Source organism: Dermochelys coriacea, chromosome 15 (genome assembly GCF_009764565.3).
Source record: "Dermochelys coriacea isolate rDerCor1 chromosome 15, rDerCor1.pri.v4, whole genome shotgun sequence".
In the NCBI taxonomy this organism is placed as follows: Eukaryota; Metazoa; Chordata; order Testudines; family Dermochelyidae; genus Dermochelys; species Dermochelys coriacea.
Window position 1 is genome coordinate 2,343,231 of NC_050082.1, and position 25,337 is coordinate 2,368,567.

At 54.0% G+C, this 25,337-nt stretch overlaps 1 protein-coding gene across 2 annotated transcripts in view; it reads left to right on the forward strand.

The window, feature by feature from the left end:
• Nucleotides 1-947: 947 nt before the first annotated feature.
• The window catches only part of DTX1 (deltex E3 ubiquitin ligase 1), a 114,086-nt gene continuing 89,696 nt past the window's right edge, over nucleotides 948-25,337 (forward strand). Inside the window, exons 1-2 of one of the 2 annotated variants that reach the window (XM_038373966.2) lie at nucleotides 948-1,356; nucleotides 2,712-4,103. In XM_038373966.2, the coding sequence (XP_038229894.1) occupies nucleotides 3,845-4,103 (259 nt within the window). In that variant the 5' untranslated portion in view covers nucleotides 948-1,356; nucleotides 2,712-3,844. Of the gene's footprint in view, nucleotides 1,357-1,885; nucleotides 2,074-2,711; nucleotides 4,104-25,337 lie in introns of those variants that run through there. The other variant, XM_043498095.1, reaches the window with a different exon arrangement.

Genomic DNA, 25,337 nt, shown 5'->3' on the forward strand with positions numbered 1-25,337 from the left:
TTTTTGCAAATACAGACTAACATGGCTGCTACTCTGAAATCCATTATGTTTTAAAATCTCATTTTTGTTTTTTGCAGTCTGACTCATGAATTTGGAATGGATTGGAATTGGCAACTTTTATAGTACACTTTGGAACTGAGCATGGTATGAAAGCCTGGATAGATAGATAGATGGATCTCCATAGTAATCATACAGCACCCTAGGGGCATCCAGGGGAAACAGCAGATCAATTGTCTGTCATTCTAGCCAATGCACATGTGGTGGCTACAGGCGGGCAGCAAGGATAGGCAGTTGGAGTACAGGCAGGGACACCACTTCAGATTTCAATGGGGAGGGGGCAAATTTCAGCTGAGGTCCAGGTGCAGTGCCCCCTATACTTGGGAGTCTTGGGGGGCGTAAAGCTCCCTGATAGGCGTGGCATGATAGAAGAGCAGCCAGGCCAAATTTGATTGGTGTTGCAACCCCATGTGCCAGGTTGTAATGCCACTCAAATTTGAGGTGGCTGGACAGGTAAGCTGGGCCCCCTAATTAGCAAAATTCTGTTTGCATCCATGGCTCATATATTAGTGGGGCTAGGCCTGCTTTCCAGAATATTGGTGGGGTCTGGGGTCCCTTGGATCCATATAACCTTGTGCATTGGGCTCCCTGCCCAACCTAAATTGCTACCGTGGTATAGGGTGCAGTGGGCAATGGAGGCAGTGTGGACTAACAATCAGCATTAGAAAGTGGGAGCCAGAACATCTGAGTTTTATTCCCAACTCTGCCACTGAGTCTTTTGGGCGAGTCCTCACCCCCCCACTCCGTGCCTCAGTTTCTTCTGCTGTAAAATGCGGACAATGGTACCTGCTGTGCTGAGATGAAGGGCATGCATTCAGGAGGGATCCCCGGGGCCAGCCCAAAACCGCAGAGGGGAAACTCTGGTTTAAAGACACCCCGCCTCCCTCCCCAAATCCGGGAAGGCTGTGCGCGCTCTCCCCCCGGGCGCATGGCCGAGGGACCCCCAGCCAGCTCCCCCTGGGGAGGTCGCCCATCGCTTTCCATCCCTGCCCCTCCGTCTCCCCGGCCCCCGAGGGAGGTAGTCCTGGACGGCGGTCGGCCGCCTCTAGCCCCCCAGCCTCGCCCCGGCGCGGCGGCCAGGCGGGGCTCCCGTTAGGGATGCTCCGGATCCTCTGTGCGCAGCCTCTTCCCGCGGCTCGGCTTGTTGTTTTGGCGAGGGCTGGGCGCCGGGGCGCCCCCGGGTTTGCGCTCGCTCCTCTTGCTGCTGCAGCCGGTCCCCTCCTCCTCCAGTCCGGCCCCGGAGCGGCGGCGGCCGCAGCGGTAGAGCTGAGCCGGAGCCGGAGCCGGAGCCGGAGCCAGGTGGGTGAACAGGGATCCCCGAGAGGGGGCGAGGAGGGAGAGGGAGCGAGCCGCCGCGGGGTGCCAGGAGAGCGCGCAGCCATGGCAGCGAGCTGGGTTTGCAGCAGGGAGTTGGGGAGGGGGCGACGGGAGCTGGGCTGGCAGATGGGCCCAGGCTGCAGGGAAAACGTCCCGTCGGGACCTCGTGGGGGCTGCTTGGGGGGGCAGGTTTAAGGGACCCCAATAGCTGTGCCCAGAGCCTTGCTGTAAAGGGGGAGAAAATGGAGCCACCTTCCCTGTCCCGGGTAAAGGGCATCTCAGCCCTGGGACTCGTGTGCTCCCGGGCTGGGCGAGATGCTGCCATGCGCTGCCCAGCTCACTCGGTGGCTCTGCTGTAACCCCCTGAGTGTTGGGGACCTGCCGCTTTGATCCTTGGGGTGGGGTATTTGTCTGGGGATCCCTTCGGTGTCAAAATGTCCCAGGGACCCGAATCGGCTGCTGCTTCCTCTCACATTTGTGTGAGTGGAAAGTGCCCACCGGGCCCCAAATCACTGTTGCTGGCATGCTCAGGGTGTGTGCGCATGTGTGTGTGCACGGCAGCCCTTGCCGGTGACCTCGTTTGTGGTGGGGAGGCGAGCAGGGAAGGCAGCCCAGACAAAGCCGGGGAGGCAGGGGAGATGTAGGAGCAGGGGCGAGTGGCTGAATCACTGCGGCGGAGCTGCACCTGCAGTGAAGACGGTCAGTTCGAGCTGGGCTGGGGCAGGTGGAGGCAGGTTTGACCCCAGGAGATGAGCCAGGCGCTTGCTGTCTGAGGGGCTGTGGTGTTTGTTTAAATGGTGGGGGGAGGGGAGGATCCACTGGAGACCCCATTTAACCACACTCCGGCAGAATCCGTGCCGTGGCTTGGCACACTAGCCTCGGGGACTGCAGTGCCTGCCAGCAGGCGAGGAAGGGGTGAGGGGCCTGCAGTGCTCTTTAAGCCTATAACGGCATCCCTCTCCTTTATCACACCAATCCCTGCACCCCCACCTCCACCTTAAAGGGACATAAGGCATCAGGAATGATCCTTCATCGGAGGGACGGGCTGGATGGCCCTGATGGGTCTCTGGACGATGGGATTTCTCCACTGATGAGTGAAATGGACATAGATGGGGCTCTGGTCATCACAAAGCCAGCAAAGAGCGATCACTAAGCTCTCATAGGAGGCCAGCCTGGCATATATGCTAGATGGATGGATGAGGAAGGAGACAGCCCAGGGAGAAGGAGCCTGGGGTCAGTCCCTGGGCTGGGACTTGGAAATACAGAGGGGGCGGGGGATGGGAGTCTGCTCTCCCAGACAGAAAGTCCCATCGCTGATTGATGCTCTCCCCTTTCAGGCTGCATCCCCCGCCTATCCTCCGGCAGCAGACGGGCCAATTTCTCCCCTTGCTACAGAGATGAGCCTTGGCCAGGTGCTGTGGAGCCATCCATGACAGAGACTGAGCAGCAGGAAGCAAGAAGGAGAGGAGGGGGTTTCCCCTCTGCAGCAGCAGCTTGTGAGCCCCAGACGCAGCCCCACCCTACCCCCTCCTCCCTTCTGGGCTCCCCTTATCCCCAATAAAGACACCAGAGCCACCCCCCCAGGCACAGAATGTGTGATTCTGGCTAGGGGGGGATGCCCTCCTCAGGGACAGGTTTCAGAGGAGTCACCTGCAGTGAGCCCCAGCTGTGACCCATGGGGAGGGAGCTGTGATCCCATCTGACCAGCCCAGCTGGGAGGAGAGGAAGGCCTGGCGGGGCCAGGTGCCTGAGGCCTTTTGGGACTGACCGAGGCAGTCTGTTGGAATTGGGTGTGGGGAAGGGTGTGGGGGAAGCAGCTGGAGACTGATCACCCTGGCATGGATTGTGTGGCCCTGCACAGCCTCCCCGAGGGCCTGGAGACAGGAGACTCCCGAGACGAGACGCTGGGCTTGGGCTGGCTGTTCTGGGCTCTGCGGAAGCCTCATTACTCATGCTGCTGAGGTCAAGAGCCTTCAGCAGGGCAGCTGGGCTATGGAGGCAGAAGCCTGAGAGCATCAGGGGCCAAGTGTAACCACAGTCGAGCAGGGAAGAGGGGAGCGCAGGACAAAATCAAGGGTGGGACCCTGCATTTCCCCAGGGGTCTCCTATTTGGATGTGAACAGAGGGGCAGCAAGGGCTCATTTTCCTTCTGCTCCCACCAGCCGCACCAGGTCTTTAGAGCACCACGGATTGGGTGTGGCCAAGATGCTCACTCCAGCCTGGCTCCATGTGCAGTTAAGAGAATAGACAGACTCTGTGCAGCCGGGATCATTCCTCCGGGGACCAGCACGTTGCAGGGATACTGCTCGTTCCTCATCCATGCTGCTTTCTGAAGGACTCTGAAACCAGAGGTCGAGCCAGTCAGGCCCAGAGAACCACTCCCAGAGGGCAAGGGGCCTGGGAGGATGCCCTCCTGCTGACTTCCCCGTCTGTCTGCCCTGCTCAGGCTGCTGCCTGCTGACCTGGCGCCATGTTGCGGCCGAGCTCGGGGGTGCTGATCTCGGTGAATGGGCTGGGCTTCCCACCGCAGAATCTGGCCCGCGTGGTGGTGTGGGAATGGCTGAACGAGCACGGGCGCTGGCGGCCCTACACAGCGGCTGTCTGCCACCACATTGAGAACGTGTTGAAGGAGGATGCCCGGGGCAGCGTGGTCCTGGGGCAGGTGGATCCCCAGCTAGCTCCGTACATCATCGACCTGCAGTCCATGCACCAATTCCGCCAGGACACAGGTAGGGAGGGGCGCTGCGGGTCTGTGGGGTGTGTCTGGGGTGAGGGGTGGCCATGGGTGTGCTAAGATCTTGGGGTGACATAGGAAGCTGCCAGTGGGGTTGGGCTTCAGGGCTCATCGAGATCCTCAATCTCTGCTTGGGTTGGGTGTAGGATTCGCACTGCCTCTTTGCCTGGTAAAGATGGGCATGGGGCTGATCTGATCCCTCATGGCACTGCCGCCATCCAGCCCGGAGAGCAGAGTGCACTTGGTGCTAGCCTCAGCTGTGGCTCTGGAAACAGCCAAGCGGCCCAAAAGGAATATACATACTTGTGCAAATCGAGAGAGATGTGGATTAACCACAACTAATGTTTATCGAGGCCAGGTGGTGGAGAGCACATCTTTTACTGGACCCATGACTATCCGGAAGAGAAACGAGCTTCCGAGCCCCACAGAGCTCTTCCTCAGGTCTGGGAAAAGAACTCGGGGTGTCACAGCCAAATGCGGGGGGGACAGATTGTTTAGATATTACCCACCGCGTGTCTCTAGTATCTTGGGACCAAAACAACTACAACAACATTGCCGACAATATCTGTATGTCCGTCCATCCAGCTGGTGTACATTGCATCCAGCCATCCATCCAATTGGTGTATATATCTGTCTGCTTGTCTCTGTCCGCCATGCCTGTCTGTCTGTCTGGCTTGGTTCTGCTTCTCATCATCATCACTGAGCATTTAACAATTCTCATTGCCACCCTAGGAAAGTCTCATGTGAGCTGGTTTCCTCTCTTCTCCCCACGAGGCCTCTGGGAGGTGTTCCCCCTTCTCGATCCCCAATCATCCACCCCTCCCCTCCCCTACATTCCAGGAATGCAAACACTGCATCCCATGAGACACTCTGTCTGCCATGTGGGGACTGAGATTTGGGGAGAGATGTCACTCCAGGACTTCCATCACTTGGGCATGTGGGAGGTTGGCCCCAGTGACCATGGGGAGTGGAGGGAGGTGGCTGCTCTGAGTTCTGGTGTTTCCTGCTGGCCTAACTGTGGCGTGGTGCTTGCAGTGTTTTCAGAGAGAGGAAGTGCTGTGTGGGGGAGGCCAGCCTGCAGGGGGGTGAGAAAGGGCATTAGAAGGAAGGGTGTACAGAGGGGCTCAGATATATGGAAGGGAGAGAGCAAAATGCAGATCCTGCTGTGGGCCAAAACCCCAAATGAGGGAGATCCCCAGGATCTGCTCAGGGACCTTAAAATGAGGTGGAATCAGTTCCTTCCACATGGATGACGTTGCCCCAAACCAGAGGCTGATGAGATGGCTGGGACAGGGGAGCAAAAACCAGGGGCACTGTTTCTGGCTCTGACACCAGCCTGCTGTGTGGCCTGGGGCAAGTCCCTTCCTTGCTGCGTGCCTCAGTTTCCCCCAGCCCTATAGAACGGGGATGATGACACCCACCCACTGGAAAGAGCATTGGAGATGGGACATGCTATGTAATATGCTTCTGCTGCTGGCTCTTCATGGGGATAACCTGGAGGGGAATGTGGGTCTGTAATAAGGAATTGTCCTGAGAGCGGGAAGCCATGGAGAGACGGCAGAGTGGGGTGGGGGATGTGAGCACTGCACAGCTGGGGTATGTGAGCACTGCACAGCTGGGGTATCTGCTGCCTGCAGATAGCCTGTGTGGACTCCCTTCCTAGGACACTTGGGCTCTCTTTTAGGGTAGGCTGGAGTTGAGGGGGAAAGGACTGTCTGCAGGACAGCTTGTGGTGGTGTCTGGCATGGGGAGCAGTACCTGGCATGGACAGGAAGGAGGGGTGAAATACAGAGATGTGCGCATCAGCTGAATTCCTGTCTCCAGACTCCCACAAAAGGTTCCTTAGCCAATGACACCTGCAGGCCCCTGGCTCCAGGGTGCTCTGTTTCAGTGGGGGCAGGAAGGGTCCCCTGCTCGCTGTACTCTCTGTGCCATGGCTGAGGTTACAGAGAGTGGGGACACTAGCTCTGTGCACTGGGCTTGTGCTCTTTGTGGTTTCTGTGTGACGTGTGGTTTGCTGTTCCATTGCAGCTCTGTGCAGAGCTCTGACCGGGAGGGGACTGGGCGTTAGAGATGTCACTAGCGGGTGGCTGTATTGATGAGATCAATCCTTATAGCCCCCTCTCCTCCAGCCCGCCTACCCTCCTCTCACTGCGGCTCCCTTGCTGCATGGGCAGCTTGCTATTGCCAGCCCGTGATGGGGCATCCTCCCCACACTGGCCCTGAGAGGGCTGAATTAGGCCATGTGGGCCCAATAAGCCAATTAGGCTGCAAAAAGGGCAGAATTAAGCTGGAAGAAGCTTATTAGAAGAAGGCTCCCCTGTGAGGGAACAGGCATGGCTTCTCCAAAGCCTGGAGGCTAGGAACAGTGCAGCAGGGAGGAAGGCTGCAGTCCCCCTCCCTGAGGTAGGGGAGAAGCTGCCCAGTAGGAGGGAGCCGGGGTAAGAGCAGTACAGTGGTGAGATGCTCACCTCAATTGTTCACAATGGCCCTGGACTGGCACCCAGCGTAGAGGGCAGGCCTGGGTTCCCATACCAGTCACTGCAGAGTGGTACCGCTTGGGGGCAGTGAACAGGAAGACTGCCTGAGTCACTGTTGGAGTGACAGGGTCAGGGCAGCGGGCGTGAGGGCTACCTGATGCTGTGTGGACAGAAGAGACTTTGAAAGACACCCCTGAAGGGGAACCCATGCAGTGACCAGCCGGGAAGGCTGAGTCATCAAGAGCTCCTGGTGTGAGAGAGGGGCTGGAGACAAAGATGAGGAGATGGAGTGCAACCACAGGAAGGGGCATTGACCACATAGAGCTAATCCCCAGAATGGCCAGGAGGAGGCACCGCCTGCGGTGAGTAGAGCCCCGCGTCACACAGCCCTACGTGTTCTCGTCAGTGCGGAGGGTGCATTCTGCCTAGGTGCCCAGTCTGCTGGCCAGCACAGCTGATGCCTTCCACCTGCGCCTACCTATCACTATAGATGTTTTCCACTAGGATGGCCCTGGCACGCAGGACTACATGGCTAGTGCCCAGCAGCACAGTGGGTACCTTGGGCACAGATGGATCCAGAATGGCCGGTGACCTTGTTGTTGGTGGGTGCTCCCAGGCTGCATGCATTATACCTGGCTTTAGCTGAAACATTAGGGAGCAGAGTGGGTGGGTTCGAAGCTTGGTGCATCTGTAACTTTCTAATTTTCTTTGCATCTGCAAAGCAGGTGCATTTCAGCTGGATGTACCCAGAACATGGTGGCATGGCAGGCAGCGTTCATCTGATTTACATCACATGGCTCTTAGGGGGCATGTTAGATTGTCCCATGTCTGTGCCCTGACTTTCAACAACCTCTCTTGCATATCTTCTAACATTGGAAACTTTGTAGGGAGCCCACACGACGCTCTCCACAATTAGCCTCCCACTGCTTGTGCAGGGCAGACTTGTGGGATGCCATTAGTCTATAGATTTGTTCACACCAGCTTTTGTACAGCACCTAGCACATGGGGCTCCCAGGCACTGCTGCAATAAGTCAATGTACAAAGTGGTTGTTGTTATTTACATACTGTGGCAAATGGACAATGCTATTGTGGTGGGTCCCACGTTTTTCCTTGGTGTGATGGGTCAGGGCGCTGCCCCTGCCCCTATTCTTGGGCTCCACTAGTGCCCTGGATGGGGAGAGAAAGGGAGTAGGGAAGGGACCCAGGTCCGCCCCCTACTCTTGTCCCAGCCCCTTCAGCTTCACAGGCTTCTTACCTTCTTTGCCCTTGGGCTGGGTTTCTCTCAATCCTCTGGGCTGGGGGAGTCCCACTACCCTGCTTGGGCAGGGTCTACCTTCCCCTGGTCAGCACCAGTACACCTCCAATCTCAGTCAGCTCTCCTTCCCCTCCTCTGTCTGACTGGGGGAGGGGGTGTTAATTGTCTCCAGGTGCTCTAATTAACCTGTAGTAACCTCTCCTTAGTCCACAGGGAATAAGGCTCTGATGATCCTGGGTTTATATACCTCCCATCTATTACTCTTCTGCTGGCCTCAGGCCCTGCTGCATTACATATTCTTCACCCCCTCACCTGCCCCGCTCAACACCATGGGGTTGGGCCATTTGGGATGAGAAGCAGTGCTGTTGAGACAGGCCGATAGTGTTGCTGTGATGGCTTCCAGCTCTGTGCTGTTCCCAAAGTGGGAGGGACCATCAAAGCACTCTCGCATTCTCCTTGTTTCTGTGCATCTACTGGAATGGGGTGTGGTCTGTCACGAGGGTGACCCGCCGCCTCGGTAGGTAGTATCAGAGAGTCTCCATGGCCCATTTAACTGCCAGACATTCCTTTGAGACGACGGCGTACCATTGCTCCCTGGGAAGGAGTTTCCGGCTGAAGTACAGGATCGGTAGCTCCTCCTCCCTGACCATCTGCGAGAGGATGGTCCCTAGCCCTACCTCCGAGACATCCATCTGCAGGATGAATTCCTTCTCGAAGTCTGGGGCTATGAGCACTGGATGACTGCAAAGGGCCATCCTTAAGTTTGTGAATGCTGCTTCTCCTGCATTGGTCCACTTTACTATCTCTGGACCCCAAGCTTTTATCAGGTCTGTCAGCGGCCAGGCCCTTGTGGCGAAGTGAGGGATGAACCTGCAATAGTACCCCACTATCCCTAAAATGCTCTGACTTGCTTTTTGCTGACTGGTCGGGACCAACCCTGTATTGCCTCTACTTTGTTCCGTTGGGGTTTCACCAAGCCCTTTCCTACTACATACCCGAGGTATCTGGCCTCAGCTAGCCCAACTTGGGAGGGTTGGCCGTGAGGCCAGCCTGTCTAAGGGCATCTAGTACAACTTCTACTTTCCTAGGTGCATCTCCCAGTCAGGGCTATAGATGACTACATCATCTAAATAAGCGGTGGCATCCTTGGCCTGGGGTTGTAGTAATTTGTCCATAAGTCGTTGGAACATTGCGGGGGCCCCATGGAGTCCGAAAGGGAGAATGGTGTATTGGAACAGGCCATTGGGTGGAGAGAAGACAGTCTTCTCCTTGGCATCCTCAGCCAGGGGGATTTGCCAATAGCCTTTGCTCAAGTCCAAGGAGGTCAAGTATCAGGCCTTGCCTAACTGATCAACTAGCTCATCAATGCGTGATATTGGGTAGGCGTCGAATTGACATATTTTGTTCAACTTTCGGAAGTCATTATGAAACCTCAGGGTGCCATCAGGCTTGGGGACTAGGACAATAGGGCTAGACCAGTGGCTATGGGATTCTTCAATAACCCTGGGTTCCAGCATCCTCCTCACCTCCGTCCTAATTTCTTCCCTTTTGGCCTCCAGTATTTGGTATGGTTTTATTGTTACCCTTGCTCCGGGATAGGTGATGATATGGACCACTGTTGTACAGCCTGGCTGCACGGAGAACATGTCTTGATTCCGCTGGATCATATCAATGACCTCTTTTCATTGTGTCGGGGTTAATTCAGGGGATACCTCACCTGTCCTTGTGGGCAATCTGCCTGGGGTGGAGCTTCCTGGGTGACCGGGCACGTCTCCTGGTTGCACTAGGGCTTCAGTAAGTGAATGTGGTAGATCTGCTCTGGCCTTCAGTGGTCCGGTTGCTTTACCTTGTAGTCCACCTCCCCAATGGCTTCCACTATCTCATATGGCCCATGCCAGCTGGCTAGGAGCTTGCTTTCTGTTGTCGGTACCAGCACCAGAACCTGTTCTCCTGGCTGAAATCTCTGTGTTTTCGCCTGGTGGTTGTAGTAAGTCTGCTGGACTTCTTGTGCTTTCTCCAACTGCCCTCGTACTATGGGGGTCACCCGGGCTATTCACCCTCTCATCTGAGCCACGTGCTCAATGACGTTCTTCCCAATCCTCCTTGACGATATCTAATATGCTGCCCGGGTGGTGTCCTTAGAGTAGCTCGAAGAGCGAGAATCCTGTTGATGCCTGGGGGACCTTCCGTATCACAAACATCAGGTACGGTAGAAGGGTATCCCAGTCTTTTCCACTTTGGACCACCACCTTCCAGATCATGCTTTTGAGGGTACGATTAAATCGCTCAACCAGGCCATCCGTTTAAGGATGGTAGACTGAGGTCTGCAAGGCTTGGATGTGGAGCAGGGTACATAAGTCCCTCATTAATTTCAGCATAAAGGGAGTTCCTTGGTCGGTCAAGATTTCTTTAGGGATGTCCACTCTAGCAAAAACCTGGAGCAGTTCTTTTGCCATTGCCTTGGACTTGGGGCTTCTTAGGGGAATGGCTTCCGGGTACTGTGTGGCATGTAATGGTTGACAAGTTTGCTTTGGAGTCCCGGGCTGATCTTTCTAGCGGGTCCACTAGGTCCATGGCTATCCTTTCAAAAGGGACATCAGTAACAGGCAAGGGCTCCCACGGGGCCTGTAAATGAAGTCAGGGGCTGTGTAACTGTCATCCTGGGCAGGAGGCACAATAACACTGGACTTCCGCTCATACTCCCAGCCAGTAAAACCTCCTGAGGATTCTGTCTTGGGTCTTATCTACTCCTAGATGTCCCCTGAAGACATGGCTGTGAGATAGCTCTAACTCAGCTCTTGTGTGCTTCCGTGGTACTAAGAGCTGCTCTACTTCCTCCCCCTGTATTTGTGCTAGTCGGTACAATAGATCACATCTGACCACATAGTATGGCCCTGGGCCTTTGGTTTTCCCCTCTACAGGCACGCCGTTTACCTCCACTACCTCCTCCCTCATGATTGCATATAACGGGTCATAGGCTTGGTCCTGTCCGAAATTCTTGCATACGGGGCCAATCTGGCCTAATTTTGTGGGGTCAGTTTCAACTCCATCCCCGAGTTGCTCCTACTGGTGCTGGGGACTGCCTCCAGGTCCTCACTGGTCTGAGCTGTCTCCTGGCCTCCCGGACAGCTACTGTCAAGGCTGGTTCTCCACTCTGGCACTTCAAGTGTAGAAGGTGGAGGCCCGCAAGGATTCTAAAAATTAATACTGGCTACTCCAGGCTTGTATTAAACTCCCAAGGTTACAGCTTTTCTCTGACCTTGGCTGGGTAGATGCAGCCACCACCTAAGTGCAAAACCCCTTTGAGAAACCAGGAAGGCGCATTTGGGGATTCCTTTCTGTGGGGCACCCTCAAGCCCTTTCACCCCCCTCTGGGAAGAGCTGAGAAAGAAAACAAAGGAAATCAGCTGTTGCCACCAGCTAATTAAATAACATGTACACAAACCTCTTAGGACACAAAATCCAATTCTGTTCTTAAAAAGGTAAATTTTATTAAAAACAAAAAAAATACATCTGGAATTTAGGCTTTTTGCTAGGTTAAAAAAAACAATTACAAGGATTAAGCATCAAGAATAGCTTTCTTGAGGTCCAGCTTAAAGGTTACAAGCAAAACAAAAGCACCTGAGGTTAGCACAGAGGAATCCACAAGCCATAACGAAATAAAAGAGAGAAACTTCATTGCAACTCCCTAGACATTCCTGATCTACTTACATCTCTGGGGTTTCAAATGAGGAGTTTCTAGGTATGATCTGATTATTTTCATACCTGGCCCAAGCTTTTACAGCATAGCTCCAACCCTGTCCCTGGTCTCCAGGATAACAACACAGACAGACAAAGGGGAAGTTTTTTTTCCCAAGTTTAAAAAGTTCTAGCCTTCCCATTGGCTCTTTTGGTCAGGTGCCCACTCCTTCCCTTTTACCTATGGACTTTTTAACCCTTTACAGGTAAAGCAAGTAGAGGACAGCTAATAACAGGGAATTTATAGCTAACTGGCTGGCTGGTTATCCATAAAAGGGAGCTACTCCTCTCCCCTTCATTTGTCATACCTACCAACCAAGGTGGCTTTCTGGTTCCCTTTCAAAATCCTGTTTCCTAACCTTTTATCTACCCTCCTTTCCCACCTAGATTTCCAGGGCTTCCTGGGGTATGAAAATAATTCTGGGACAACTCTGGCAAAAATTGGGGCAGGGCTATTTGTGGGTGCCTTGATCTCAGTCCGGGGGTTGCTACCCTTCCCAGCTCTATTTGTGGGAGTAGCTTCTCAAACCCTGTGAAGTCCCTACTGATTAGGACTGGTAGGAGAATCTGGAGATCACCCCTGTGATCACCTGGTAGTATTCCCCTGGATCTCAATTCGCACTAGGATCGTGGGGTAGAAATTTTTGGTGCCATGGACACATAGGTCAGTTGGCCTTGCCCTACTAACTTCCCTGAGACCAGTGTGAGAGCACTCCCAGAATCCACCAAAGCTGTGGTCTCAATGGCATTCATTTTTACCGACCTGGTGTACACATGTGGGGTCATTGTAACCCCCACCAAACTGATTAGGCCACATCGCGTCCTGTGATCCCCCAGATTGCACTGCATGGGCTCCTCCCTGTTGGGGCACTGGGCTGCTATACCGTACCTCAATTGTTGCCCTCTGCCTTGGGCTATTCAGCGCACCCCAGCCCACTCCCCCAAAGTCCCCAGGTCCCTTCAGGGCCTCAGGCCGTTCCTGGGTGCCCTTCCTTCTCGTTACGGCTCTCCTGGAGTTCTTGATAATCTAGGGCCTCAGGGCGTAGCCATTTCCAGCTCAGGTGGATTAGGTCAAACTGTTGTAACCCATGGTGCCTTGTCCTAACTATACCGCCATTCATGGGAACATCTGGGTTCGCAACGCCGTTGTTAGAATCATAGAATATCAGGGTTGGAAGGGCCCTCAGGAGGTCATCTAGTCCAACCCAATGCTCAAAGCAGGACCAATCCCAAACTAAATCATGCCAGCCAGGGCTTTGTCAAGCCTGACCTTAAAAACCTCCAAGAAAGGATATTCCAACACCTTCCTAGGTAACCCATTCCAGTGCTTCACTACCTTCCTAGTGAAAATTTTTCCAAATATCCAACCTAAACCACCCCACTGCAAGTTGAGACCATTACTCCTTGTTCTGTCATCTGTTACTACTGAGAACAGTCTAGATCCATCCTCTTTGGAACCCCCCTACAGGTAGTTGAAGGCTGCTATCAAATCCCCCCTCATTCTTTTCTGCAGACTAAACAATCCCAGTTCCCTCAGCCTCACCTCATAAGTCATGTGCCCCAGCCCCCTAATCATTTTTGTTGCCCTCCGCTGGACGCTTTCCAATTTTTTCACATCCTTCTTTTAGTGTGGGGCCCAAAACTGGACACAGTACTCCAGATGAGCTCACCAATGTCCAATAGAGGGGAACAATCACGTCCCTCCATCTGCTGGCAATGCCCCTACTTATACAGCCCAAAATGCTGTTAGCCTTCTTGGCAACAAGGGCACACTATTGACTCATATCCAGCGTCTCATCCACTGTAACCCCTCGGTCCTTTTCTGCAGAACTGCTGCCTAGCCACTCGGTCCCTAGTCTGTAGCGATGCATGGGATTCTTCCGTCCTAAGTGCAGGACTCTGCACTTGTCCTTGTTGAACCTCATCAGATTTCTTTTGGCCCAATCCTCTAAGTCAGTGGTTCCCAAACTTGTTCCGCCGCTTGTGCAGGGAAAGCCCCTGGCGGGCTGGGCTGGTTTGTTTACCTGCCGCGTCCGCAGGTTCGGCTGATCGCGGCTCCCAGTGGCTGCAGTTCGCTGCTCCAGGCCAATGGGAGCTGCGGGAAGCGGCGGCTGGTACGTCCCTCGGCCTGCACCGCTTCCAGCAGCTGCCATTGGCCTGGAGCCGCGATCGGCCAAACCTGCGGACGTGGCAGGTAAACAAACTGGCCTGGCCCACCAGGGGCTTTCCCTGCACAAGCGGCGGAACAAATTTGGGAACCACTGATCTAATTTGTCTAGGTCCCTCTGTCTCCTATCCCTACCCAGCGTATCTTCCTCTCCTCCCAGTTTAGTGTCCCCTGCAAACTTGCTGAGGGTGCATCCACACCATCCTCCAGATCATTAATGAAGATACTGAACAAAACCAGCCCGAGGACCCTTGGGGCACTCCACTTGATACTGGCTGCCAACTAGACATAGAGCCATTGATCACTACCCGTTGAGACCACCAATCTAGCCAGCTTTCTACCACCTAAGAGTCCATTCATCCAGCCCATACTTCTTTAACTTGCTGGCAAGAATACTGTGGGAGACCGTGTCAAAAGCTTCGCTAAAGTCAAGGAACAACACGTACACTGCTTTTCCTTCATCCATGGAGCCAGTTATCTCATCATAGAAGGCAATTAGGTTAGTCAGGCATGACTTGCCCTTGCTGAATCCATGCTGACTGTTCCTGATCACTTTAATCTCCTCTAAATGCTTCAAAATTGATTCCTTGAGGACCTGCTCCATGATTTTCCTGGGACTGAGGTGAGGCTGACTGGCCTGTAGTTCCCTGGATCCTCCTCCTTCCCTTTTTTAAAGATGGGTACTACATTAGCCTCTTTCCAGTCGTCCGGGACCTCCCCCGATCGCCATGAGTTTTCAAAGATAATGGCCAATGGCTCTGCAATCACATCCGCCAACTCCTTTAGCACCCTTGGATGCAGCGCATCTGGCCCCATGGACTTGTCCTCGTCCAGCTTTTCTGAATAGTCCTGAACCACTTCTTTCTCCACAGAGGGATGGTCACCTCCTCCCCATGCTGTGCTGCCCAGTGCAGTAGTCTGGGAGCTGACCTTGTTCGTGAAGACAGAGGCAAAAAAAGCATTGAGTACATTAGCTTTTTCCACATCCTCTGTCACTAGGTTGCCTCCCTCATTCAGTAAGGGGCCCACACTTTCCTTGACTTTCTTCTTGTTGCTAACATACCTGAAGAAACCTTCTGGTTACTCTGAACATCTCTGGCTAGCTGCACCTCCAAGTGTGATTTGGCCTTCCTGATTTCACTCCTGCATGCCTGAATAATATTTTTATACTCTTCCCTGGTCATTTGTCCAATCTTCCACTTCTTGTAAGCTTCTTTTTTGTGTTTTAAGATCAAGGATTTCACTGTTAAGCCAAGCTGGTCACCTGCCATATTTACTATTCTTTCTACACATTGGGATGGTTTGTTCCTGCAACCTCAATAAGGATTCTTTAAAATACAGCCAGTTCTCCTGGACTCCTTTCCCCCTCATGTTGTTCTCCCAGGGGATCCTGCCCATCAGTTCCCTGAGGGAGTCAAAGTCTGCTTTTCTGAAGTCCAGGATCTGTATTCTGCTGCTCTCCTTTCTTCCTTGTGTCAGGATCCTGAACTCTACCATCTCATGATCACTGCCTCCCTGGTTCTCATCCACTTTTGCTTCCCCAACTAATTCTTCCCGGTTTGTGAGCAGCAGGTCAAGAAGAGCTCTGCCCCTAGTTGGTTCCTCCAGCACTTGCACCAGGAAATTGTCCCTACGCTTTCCAAAAACTTCCTGGATTGTCTGTGCCCTGCTGTATTGCTCTCCAAGCAGATATCAGGGTGGTTGAAGTCTCCCATGAGAACCAGGGCCTGCGATCTAGTAACTTCCGTGGGTTGCTGGAAGAAAGCCTCATCCTCCTGGTCCGGTGGTCTATAGCAGGCTCCCACCACAACATCACCCTTGTTGCTCACACTTCTAAACTTAATCCAGAGACACTCAGGTTTTTCTGCAGTTTCATACTGGAGCTCTGAGCAGTCATATTGCTCCCTTATATACAATGCAACTCCCCCACCTTTTCTGCCCTGCCTGTCCTTCCTGAACAGTTTATATCCATCCACGACAGTACTCCAGTCATGTGAGTTATCCCACCAAGTCTCTCTATTCCAGTCACATCATAATTCCTTGACTGTGCCAGGGCTTCCAGTTCTCCCTGCTTGTTTCCCAGGCTTCTTGCATTTGTGTATAGGCACCTGAGGTAACATGCTGTTTGTCCTGCATTCTCAGAATGAGACAGGAGCCCTCCTCTCTCACGCTCTCCTGCTCGTGCTTCCTCCTGGTATCGCACGTCCACACTTACCTCAGGGCTTTGGTCTCCTTCCCCCGGTGAACCTAGTTTAAAGCCCTCCTCACTAGGTTAGGATCCATCCGGGATCTGTCCCGGATCTCTGCTTTCAGCTGGGGGTAGTCTGCCACAGCGTCCGCAGCCAGATTGTAGTAGGCCTTCTGGGCCTCCCCACACAGGAATGGGACGAGGATGCCAGACCACTGATCTTGGGGCCAGGCCTCCCGCAGGGCTGCCCTCTTGAAGGCCAGGAGGTATGCCTCCACATCATCCTCCCACGTCATTTTCTGCAGAGAGATGCTGGCCCATATGGTCCACGTCCCGTCGTGGTCATGGCTCAGCTCTGTGAGGACCTTCAGCTGGTTCACCATTTCCTGCAACAGGGCGTAGTCCTGGGCAGCCTGGCTCATCAGCAGGCAATTGGTCTCCTGCTACAGCTGTCCCGCCTCCTGTTGGGTGGCTGCCTGGACCCAGGTAGCCTCCTGTTGGGTTGCTGTGGCTTGCACCGGCGCCTTGACTGTGCCGTCATCTTGGGGACAAGGTTGTGGGGTTGGTGCACCCTGGATTAAGTCCACAACATGGTAAATCACACTTCTCACACCATGTGTGGCAAATGGCCAATGCTGTTGTGGTGGGTTCCACGTTTTTCCTTGGTGCAGTGGGTCAGGGTGCGGCCCCTGCCCCTATTCTTGGGCTCCACTAGTGCCCTGGAGGGGGAGAGAAAGGGAGCAGGGAAGGGACTCATGTCCGCTCCAGTCCTAGTTCCTTCAGCTTCATAGGCTTCTTACCCTCTTTCCCCTTCGGCAGGGTTTCTCTCAGTCCTCTGGACTGGGGGAATCCTTTTGCCCTGCTTGGCAGGGTCTCCCTTCCCTTGGTACTCTGATTCTCTAGTCAAGACCAGTACACCTCCAGACTACACTCAGCTTTCCTTCCCTCCTCCTGTGTGACCAAACCAGGGGTTTTTATTGGGGGGGGGGGGGGCTTAATTGGCTCCAGGTGCTCTAATTAACCTGTAGTAACCTCTCCTTAGTCCACAGGGACTAAGGCTCTGATGATCCTGGGTTCATATACCTCCCGTCTATTACTCTCCTGCTGCCCTCTGGCCCTGCTGTATCACAATACATCTATTGCAGAGCCTGTCCAGATACTGGCCTCTGCACAAGGATCAAAACCACAACAAGAACACATATCCTTAACAGAAATAAAACATCCATTCATTTACTCTGAGCTTCTACAGGAATATAACCTAACTGATACACAAGAACTCCAGTTTACAGCTAATACCTGGAACGACATGTTACACAACATCTAACTGACCTGGAGAACTCATTGCCACAAGATGTTGTTGAGGCCAAGAGCTTAGTAGGATTCAGAAAAGGATTGGATATTTCTATGGCTAATGAGGACATCTCCAGTTACATGAGAGGGGATAAAACTTTTGTTGTTAGAAAGGATACAAACTCTCATGCTTCAGGGCATGAGCCAACCACAAACAGGTGGGGTCAGGAAGAAACTTTCCCTCTGAGAAGGGTTATTCCATAATTGTCCAGTAGGGGGTTCCTTGTACCTTTCCTCTGAATCAGCTGGTGCTTGTCAGGTAGAGACAGGGTGCTGGCCTATGTGGACTCCTGGACTGATCCAGTATGGCAATTCCTGTGTTATATGCCCATATGTTGTAAGACCACTGCAGAGAATTACCTCCCCAGAGCCAATCACCCCCAAATCCTTCACCCCTGTTCCTCCCAGACAGCACAGCTCTGTATTAGCCCAATTTGACACCCATCAATGTGCTTTGGACTGACCCATTTATGTATAGATATATCTGACATCTACAGACATGGTGCCTTACACCTTAAACAGATACACATGTATCAACAGCAAAGATAGATAGATCATAGGTACTGCCTGAATGATTTGGCTTTATAAAGTATTACTTGCAGGTGCCCGCCCAATGCTTCAAGCTCTCTCACAACACATCAAGCAATCATAGAATCACAGAATATCAGGGTTGGAAGGGACCTCAGGAGGTCACCTAGTCCAACCCCCTGCTCAAAGCAGGACCAACCCCAACTATGGTAATGATAGAACAATACTTGGTACTTCCAGTAGACATAGATTCAAACAGATGCCGAAAACTGCCTGGCATCAGCAAGGCACAGAGCTGATTGAAGATTTCCTGGCAGATCAGTTGACAGAACTGAATTTTCTGTGGGAACTCCCTAGGCTGTCCAAACCACCCGGCTCCTAAGGATCACAGACTCCATGAGCTAGCCAGCTCCGTGCATGGCCTGTCTGGCAGGTAGGCAGGCTGCCTGCCTTCTCAGTTCCCCTGGGATGAGGGTGGCTGGCTCCCTGGCAGGCCGGCTCTCTCTGCCCAGCAAGCCAGCCATGGCGATGGCTGGGCCACTGGAAACCAGCTTTGCAGCCTGGAATTTTTCAGAAATGTCCCATTCTGAGAGAAATTGTGCATTTTTTACTTTCTTCCAATTAGGAACAAGACCAATTGGAAAAGCACCATGGGGATGGAAATTCAATGTGTGAAGGATCCAGAGTGAAGAAGTGTGGTCTTGTGGCTAGCTCTGGATCTGGATTTGGTTTCTGGCTTTGCCATAGATCCCTTGGGCAAGTCACTTAATCTCTCTGCCCATCAGCTCTCCATCTGGGAAATGAAGGTAGTGATCCTTTCTTTGGTCTCATAGTAGCAGCCGTGTTAGTCTGTATTCGCAAAAAGAAAAGGAGTACTTGTGGCACTTTAGAGACTAACAAATTTATTAGAGCATAAGCTTTCGTGAGCTACAGCTCACTTCATCGGATGCATCTGATGAAGTGAGCTGTAGCTCACGAAAGCTTATGCTCTAATAAATTTCTTTGGTCGAGTTTGTTTAGCAATGCTGCAGGACGGGCCTGTCTCTTAGGGTGTCTCTGTGCAGTGCTTAGCACAAGGGGGCCTCAGACTTCGTACTATTGTACTGGGGTCCCGGCCATTGGCCCCGCTCGGCCCACTGCAGGTCTGGGGTCCTGGCCCCGCTCATCCTGCTGTCGGTCTTGGGTTCTGGCTGCCGGCCCCTTGCCAGCTGGGGTCCCAGCCGCTGGCCCCACTCAGCCCGCTGCTGGCCTAGGTGAACGGAACCCCAGGCTGGCAGCGGGCTGAGCGGGCCGGTGGTGTCAGATCAGCATTTTAATTTAATTTTAAATGAAGCTTCTTAAACATTTTGAAAACCTTGTTTACTTTACATACAACAATAGTTTAGTTATATATAGACTTCTAAAAAACGTTAAAATGTATGATTGGCACGCGAAACCTTAAATGAACGTGCATAAATGAAGACTTGGCACACCACTGCTGAAAGGCTGCCGACCCCTGCTCTAGCCTCACATGGTGCCTCAGCATGTGGGTGTGGTTTGAAAGGCAGCACCAATAGCTGGGTATGTAAAACAACCTGAAGAGCAATTGTTGCGATAGAGCCCCAGCTCAAGGGGGTACATGGGAACCTGGGTCTGGAGAACCCAGGGGCGCTTGTGATGGGAAGTCCTAAGTCCCCTCCACTACTGGGGCTGCCCCGCTCTGTGTCTTTCCCTTGGCAAACTGGTGCATCCTGTTGCAAGGCAGAGGCCATCCGCTATGGTAGGAGTGCTGCTGCAATGGCACGAATGGCCAGTGGTAATGCTGCTGCAGCTGCTGCTTTCAGGGCCAAGGGCTGCATGTTCGAGCCCCAGCACTTTGCTGAAGGCTCCTTCTTTCTCCAGCACTGAGAGGTTCTGAGCACATCTGGCTCATTGTGTCCTTGAGGTGGAGGCAGGGCCAGGGCAAGCTCCGATTGTCTGAATCTGCAATGGTTCTTGAGAGCTGAGCTTCGGTGTGTTGTGGTTGTTACTGGAGTATCCCAGTCAGGCTCTAGGAAGTCACAGAGACCTGCAAATAGGGCTGGGGTTGCTTGGATCGAGGCCTAGAGACTCCCGAGTGAGGCATGGAACTCCCAGCTTTCCCGATCACATCTGCGCTGCAGGGGCATTCACCCAGCACCAAGCAAACTCCCACAGTCCACCTGCACCAGGCTCCTGGCAGAGCCTGGCTGTTCCAAAGTCTCACTCAGGAATGTGCCGGGGGGAGGGAAGGCCCCGGTTATGCCCATGCTTTTGCTTTGCGAGATCTTGCAAAGCATAGATGCCAACTGCTCTAAAGGCTGCTTAATTCTCTTACTGGCTCCACTGTGAGTCCCACAGCTCCATGCATAGGGTTTTCCCTCAGCGCTGCTTCCAGCAGGGGAAGCATGTGCAGAGGTAATGGGGGAAGCCGCACATTCCTGGGAACCAGAGGAGCTGTGCTGTGCTCAGAACGGGCTCAGAGCTTGGGGCCACAGAGGGGCTGTCAAGGTGGGGGCAGCTCTGTGTGCATGTGGAAAGGCAACTGTGTCTGAGTCCCATAACACTGCCGTCCCTTACTGGCATCTCATGCCCCCACATTAACCACGGGGTGATGTCCCTTTTGTGCTGAAGGGCCCCTTCCCAGGGTGCTGGGAATGCATTCAGGTCTGCATTGTGGCTCTCTGCTCCTGCGTGGTTAATGCCCAAACCACAGCACCATTCCATGGTGCCAGGGCATGGGGAAGAGGAGATGGAAGGAAGGTGTTGCCTTCAGAAATTGTGGAGGATCCCTTTAAATAATTGTGAGCTGACACAGTGAGCACCCTTCGAGGGCTCTTGAAGGGATGCTCCCCAACTCCTATTCACTAGGATGGGAGGAAGAGGAGCGGGATGAGGGAGGCAAAAACAGAAGGCACAGAGGAAGAGATGGGCAGGAAGGGCGCTGTGGCTTTAAAGATCGAAGGCTTCTTTGGGTTCCCAGGAGATGCAATCATTGTCTGAAAATGCCCCACTCTTCCCCACTCCCCATCAACTGCAAGCCATATTCAGGCCTCCCACCCCATGCAGTGTGGTTTACGTGCGGCTGCCTCTTTGCTCAGCACACGCTGCACCTGCTTTCCCACACCCGCCTGTTTGCAGGAAAGGGAAAAAAAATAAATCTGTGACGGCCTGGCCTGGTTTCCGAGCAGACACGAGGTGGGGGGACCCAGCGCCAGCCCCGATGGCCTGGCCTGGCCTGGCCCAGAGAGGTGATGTAGGGAGTGGACTGGATGGTAGTTCGCCTGCTTCCTGCCCCCGACACACTCTGTGGGGATCTCTGACTAACACACACACAGGTGCTGACAGAGTACTATGGGATTCCCACACATGTGCACGTGAACTCTCTCTCTCTCTCTCTCACACACTCACACACACACAGATTACCCTAAGGATCTTGCTTACACACATACAAAATACTAAGGGGATCTCTCTCTCTTTCTCACACACACACACACACACACTCAGGGTAACATGGGATTTCAGGCCCACACACTCAGGATGCATGGGATCTCAGGCGTGTGTGCGTGCGCGCACACACACACACACACACACAAGGTATCAGAAATGTCAGCCAAGCACACACACCATATTTACAGACTCGACAGGTAAATTACACTCGGAGCCCCCTTTATCTTGCACCTGTGGAACCCAAACCGGGGCTCCCCAGCAGAAGGAAGTCAGCCTGGGAGGAAACAGGGTTGCCAACCCGCAAGGCACAAGCTGGCCCCTTGGGCCCAGAATCAGCTGGTGCTGCTGACAAAGTGGGCGGTCTGGTGTCGGGCATTGGTGGTTTGGCACATCTCCCAGCAAGCCTCGCTGGCTGGATTATCCAGCTCCCCTTCCCTGGTTGGCCACGTGTGCTACTACAGGGTGTCTCCACCGCACCCACACAGGGGTACCCGCAGGGGCACCATTTCACCTCTCCCAGCTCCAGAAGGGTCCAGGTGGCCCAGCCCATTTTTCTGTGGGCGCTTCTCTGTCTGTCCTGGGTCTCCAGAGCTCCAGTGCCCCCTTCTCCCCCCCAGCACATCCCTTCCCCGACAGAGTCCCCATGGCACGTGTAGCTTGGCTCAGCACGTGCTGGACTAACGAGGCCTTTGCTCCGACCTGACCCAATCTCCTCTCCCTGCAGGTTCTAGAGCAGTACATTTCCAGTGCTCCCAGTAACTGGGGCAGGCGTGGGAGGAGGGAAAGCCCCCTCCCACTTCTCTGCAGTTTGGATGGCAAAGGACAGCCTGTCTGCCGGAGCAGCTGTCTGTCTGTTTGCTCAGCGGCGGACTGGTGCTCACCTTTAACCCGAGGTTCCCCTTGACGCAGTGGTCCCAGCTGCCTCCGGTTGGGGTCTGTGCCATGAGCGGATGTGTGGGAAAGCAAAGGCTGTTGCAGTCAAAGAGCAGGCGGGGGTTGTGCAGAGCCTGCGGGCTGCAGGCTACCAGCTCTGCACTGCTGATCCAGCCCTTTTCTTAGGGGAAGTATGGGCTGCTTCTCCCTGTTCAAATCCTGAGTCAGGTCACACATGTAATGAGTTTGTCACTGTTACCCTGGTCCCTAGCTGGAGTGAAGCCAAAGCCCAGCGTGTGCCTGTAGCCATGTCCTCGTGTGCCCCTTCAATCCACAGCTAGCTGTCCCAGGACATGGTTTCTGCCAGACTCACAGCCTTGCCTCCTTGGTTTTGGCTCCTGCTATGTCCCCAGAATGCTCAGTCCTGGGCCCAAGGACTCCAGCAATGCTCGCTGAATAGCAGCTCTTGTCATGCCCATACAACGACCAGCACCTGTGTGCCCCTGGAACTCACAAGCTCATTCCCATGGTGAGGCTTGCCATCACGCCCGTAGGCTCCCCAACCTTTCTGGCATCCTCATGCCCTGGTTGCTCTTGTGCACCTTAAGGTGCTAGAGCATCTCTGCTAACCCATCTCCAGAGCCATCTCTTACCCATGGGTGCGCTACGGACATCTGCCTGGGATCAGTGTCTAGCATACCACGGGGCCCACATGAGGTGCTGGCATGACAGACTGTGGGAAGGCATCAGAGTGCAATGGGGCAGATCCTGCATTGGAACCACGGAGCCTGAATTTAGCCCCACATCTGACTAGTGCAAAGGGGACCAAGCCAGCAGCCCTGTAAGCACCGCAGGATCTATCGAGAGCAAACCCCAATCTCCCTCTCTCGTGTTACTGGATCTGGCTAGTAAATCCTTGGGGGAGCCAAATGCCAGTCTCTCTTCCTCAGGCAGCAGGACGTAGACACCAGCCCCAGAGCAAACTAGCAAATGGCTTTTGGCATCAGCTGGGTTTCCACGTCCCTTCAAGAATTGTTTGCATTTCCCAAAGCCAGGCGGGGTCCCGTGGTCTCCCTGTGCTCGCTGGAGATCTGCCTTCCAGGAGGTACCAACTCAGCAGCTCCAGTGAAAGGCCTATGCCCTTTCCACCTGCGTTCAGGAATAATTACAGGACAAGAGCCTCTGCCCACTAGCAAAGGGGAGACTTCCTTAGAAACTCCAGTAGATTTCCTTGTACCTTGTCTTACCTATGATCTTGAATTAAGGAGCCAAACGCAAATGCCTTGAGTGCTCTGCTGTGGCTGCCAGGCTGTTCGGTAAAGTCCTGCTCCTGTTTGTTTACTGCCCACAGCTCGGAGGGTCATGCTATAGACTGGGCAGCAAAGCAGGTGTCACTGCTTGGATCCTTGGTCGAAAGAGTGACTGTTGCATGAGCAGTTGTGAATTGTGAGCAGGTTGCACAGAGGTTTTATTTCGATTGCACAGTCTCGTTGTTCTAAATGGGGCAGTGCCCTGAGCACCTCAATGGTGGACCCCCACTGAGATATACTCACCCACCCAATTGATGTTGCTGTGGTTGCATAGGCAGATCTGGGGTCAGATCTTCCATTGCCTTTGAGTTAAATTAGTGCAGTGCAGTCCCCAGAAGGGAGCGTAGCAGAGGAACAATGAGAGCCAGAAACCCGCCCAGTGCCATGTGCCATTAGGAACCACCTCCAGCTGCTGTGAGTTAGTTTCTTGTCGGTGGGGCCTTCTAGATTCTTCCCGGAAGTGGGTGTATCTAGTTCAGGGGTGGGCAAACTTTTTGGCCTGAGGGTCACATCAGGTTTCCAAAATTGTATGGAGGGCCGGTTAGGGGAGGCTATGCCTCCCCAAACAGCCAGGCCCCCCAGGACTCCTGCCCCATCCACCCCTCCCTGTCCCCAGACTGCCCTCGGAACTCCTGCCCCTGACTGCCCCCCGCCCCCCATCCAACCCCCCCTCTCCTTCCTGACTGCCCCCTGGAACCCCTGCCCCCATTCAACCCCCCTGTTCCTCGCCCTCTGACCGCCCTGACCCCTATCCACACTTCCACCCCTTCACCACCGCCCCAAACTCCCCTGCCCTCTATCCAACCCCCCTGCTCCCTGCCCGCTTACCACAGTGCCTGGAGCACTGGTGGCTGGTGGTGCTACAGCCGCGCTGCACAGAGCACCAGGACAGGCAGCCACACTGCCTGGCTGGAACCAGCCACACCATCGCCAGCACAGAGACGGGGTCAGGCCGGGCTCTGCAGCTGTGCTGCCTGGCAAGAGCTGGCCGCCCCCCTGCCCAGAGCATTGTGCTGGTAGCGCAGTGAACTGAGGCTGTGGGAGAGGGGGAACAGCATGGGAGAGGCCAGGGACAGGCCTCTCGGGTCAGAAGCTCAGGGGCCAGGCGGGAGGGTCCCGCGGGCCGGATGTGGCCCACGGGCCATAGTTTGCCCAGGTCTGATCTAGTGGCTACAGAGGTCCATCCTGCTCTCATGCAGCAAGAAGATCCATATGATTAGTATTTAGTATGGTGCCTGGGAGCCCAGTCCTAGAGCAGGACTCCACCTTGTTCAGTGCTGTACAGACAGAACAATAAGATGACAGATTTCAATAACAATAAGATGGTCCCTTCCCAAGGAGTTCCCAGTCTAAGGCCCAGATCCTCTAAGGTATTGAGGCTCCTCACTTCCACTGATTGCAGTGGGGGTACCTGTTGGGATGGAGTCCACCTGCAGGAGGAGCTGGGAATCCCAGCCAAGGAGAAGCAATGTTCAAAGATACAAATGGAAGAAGAGTCAGCTGGGAAGAAGCAAAGAGGTGTCAGCACTGGAGGTGCAGATCCCAGCCTCACAGGAACTGTCCAGCCCATGTACATGTCTCTCTAATGTGTCTCTCGATCTGTCCTCTGGGTGCAAAGAGAGACGAGCTCGTTCACCTCAGTAGAGCTGAGACAGTAATGAGGAAAGGGAATCAGGGACCTGCGGAGACATTGGCAGCTTGCTGCACCATGGAGTGCAGTTGGGTTGATGGGATTTCCATCTCCTCTTGTCCTGGGGCAACGGTGGGGGAAAGCAGAGCCAGCACAGGCTCTCTGTGGCGGAAGGGAAGGGGGCTTGGCTGTTGTTCACCTTAGGCAGCCTGGGTTCAAATCGTGTCACGAGTGAAAAGGACTTGGGTGGTCTGGGTATGTTC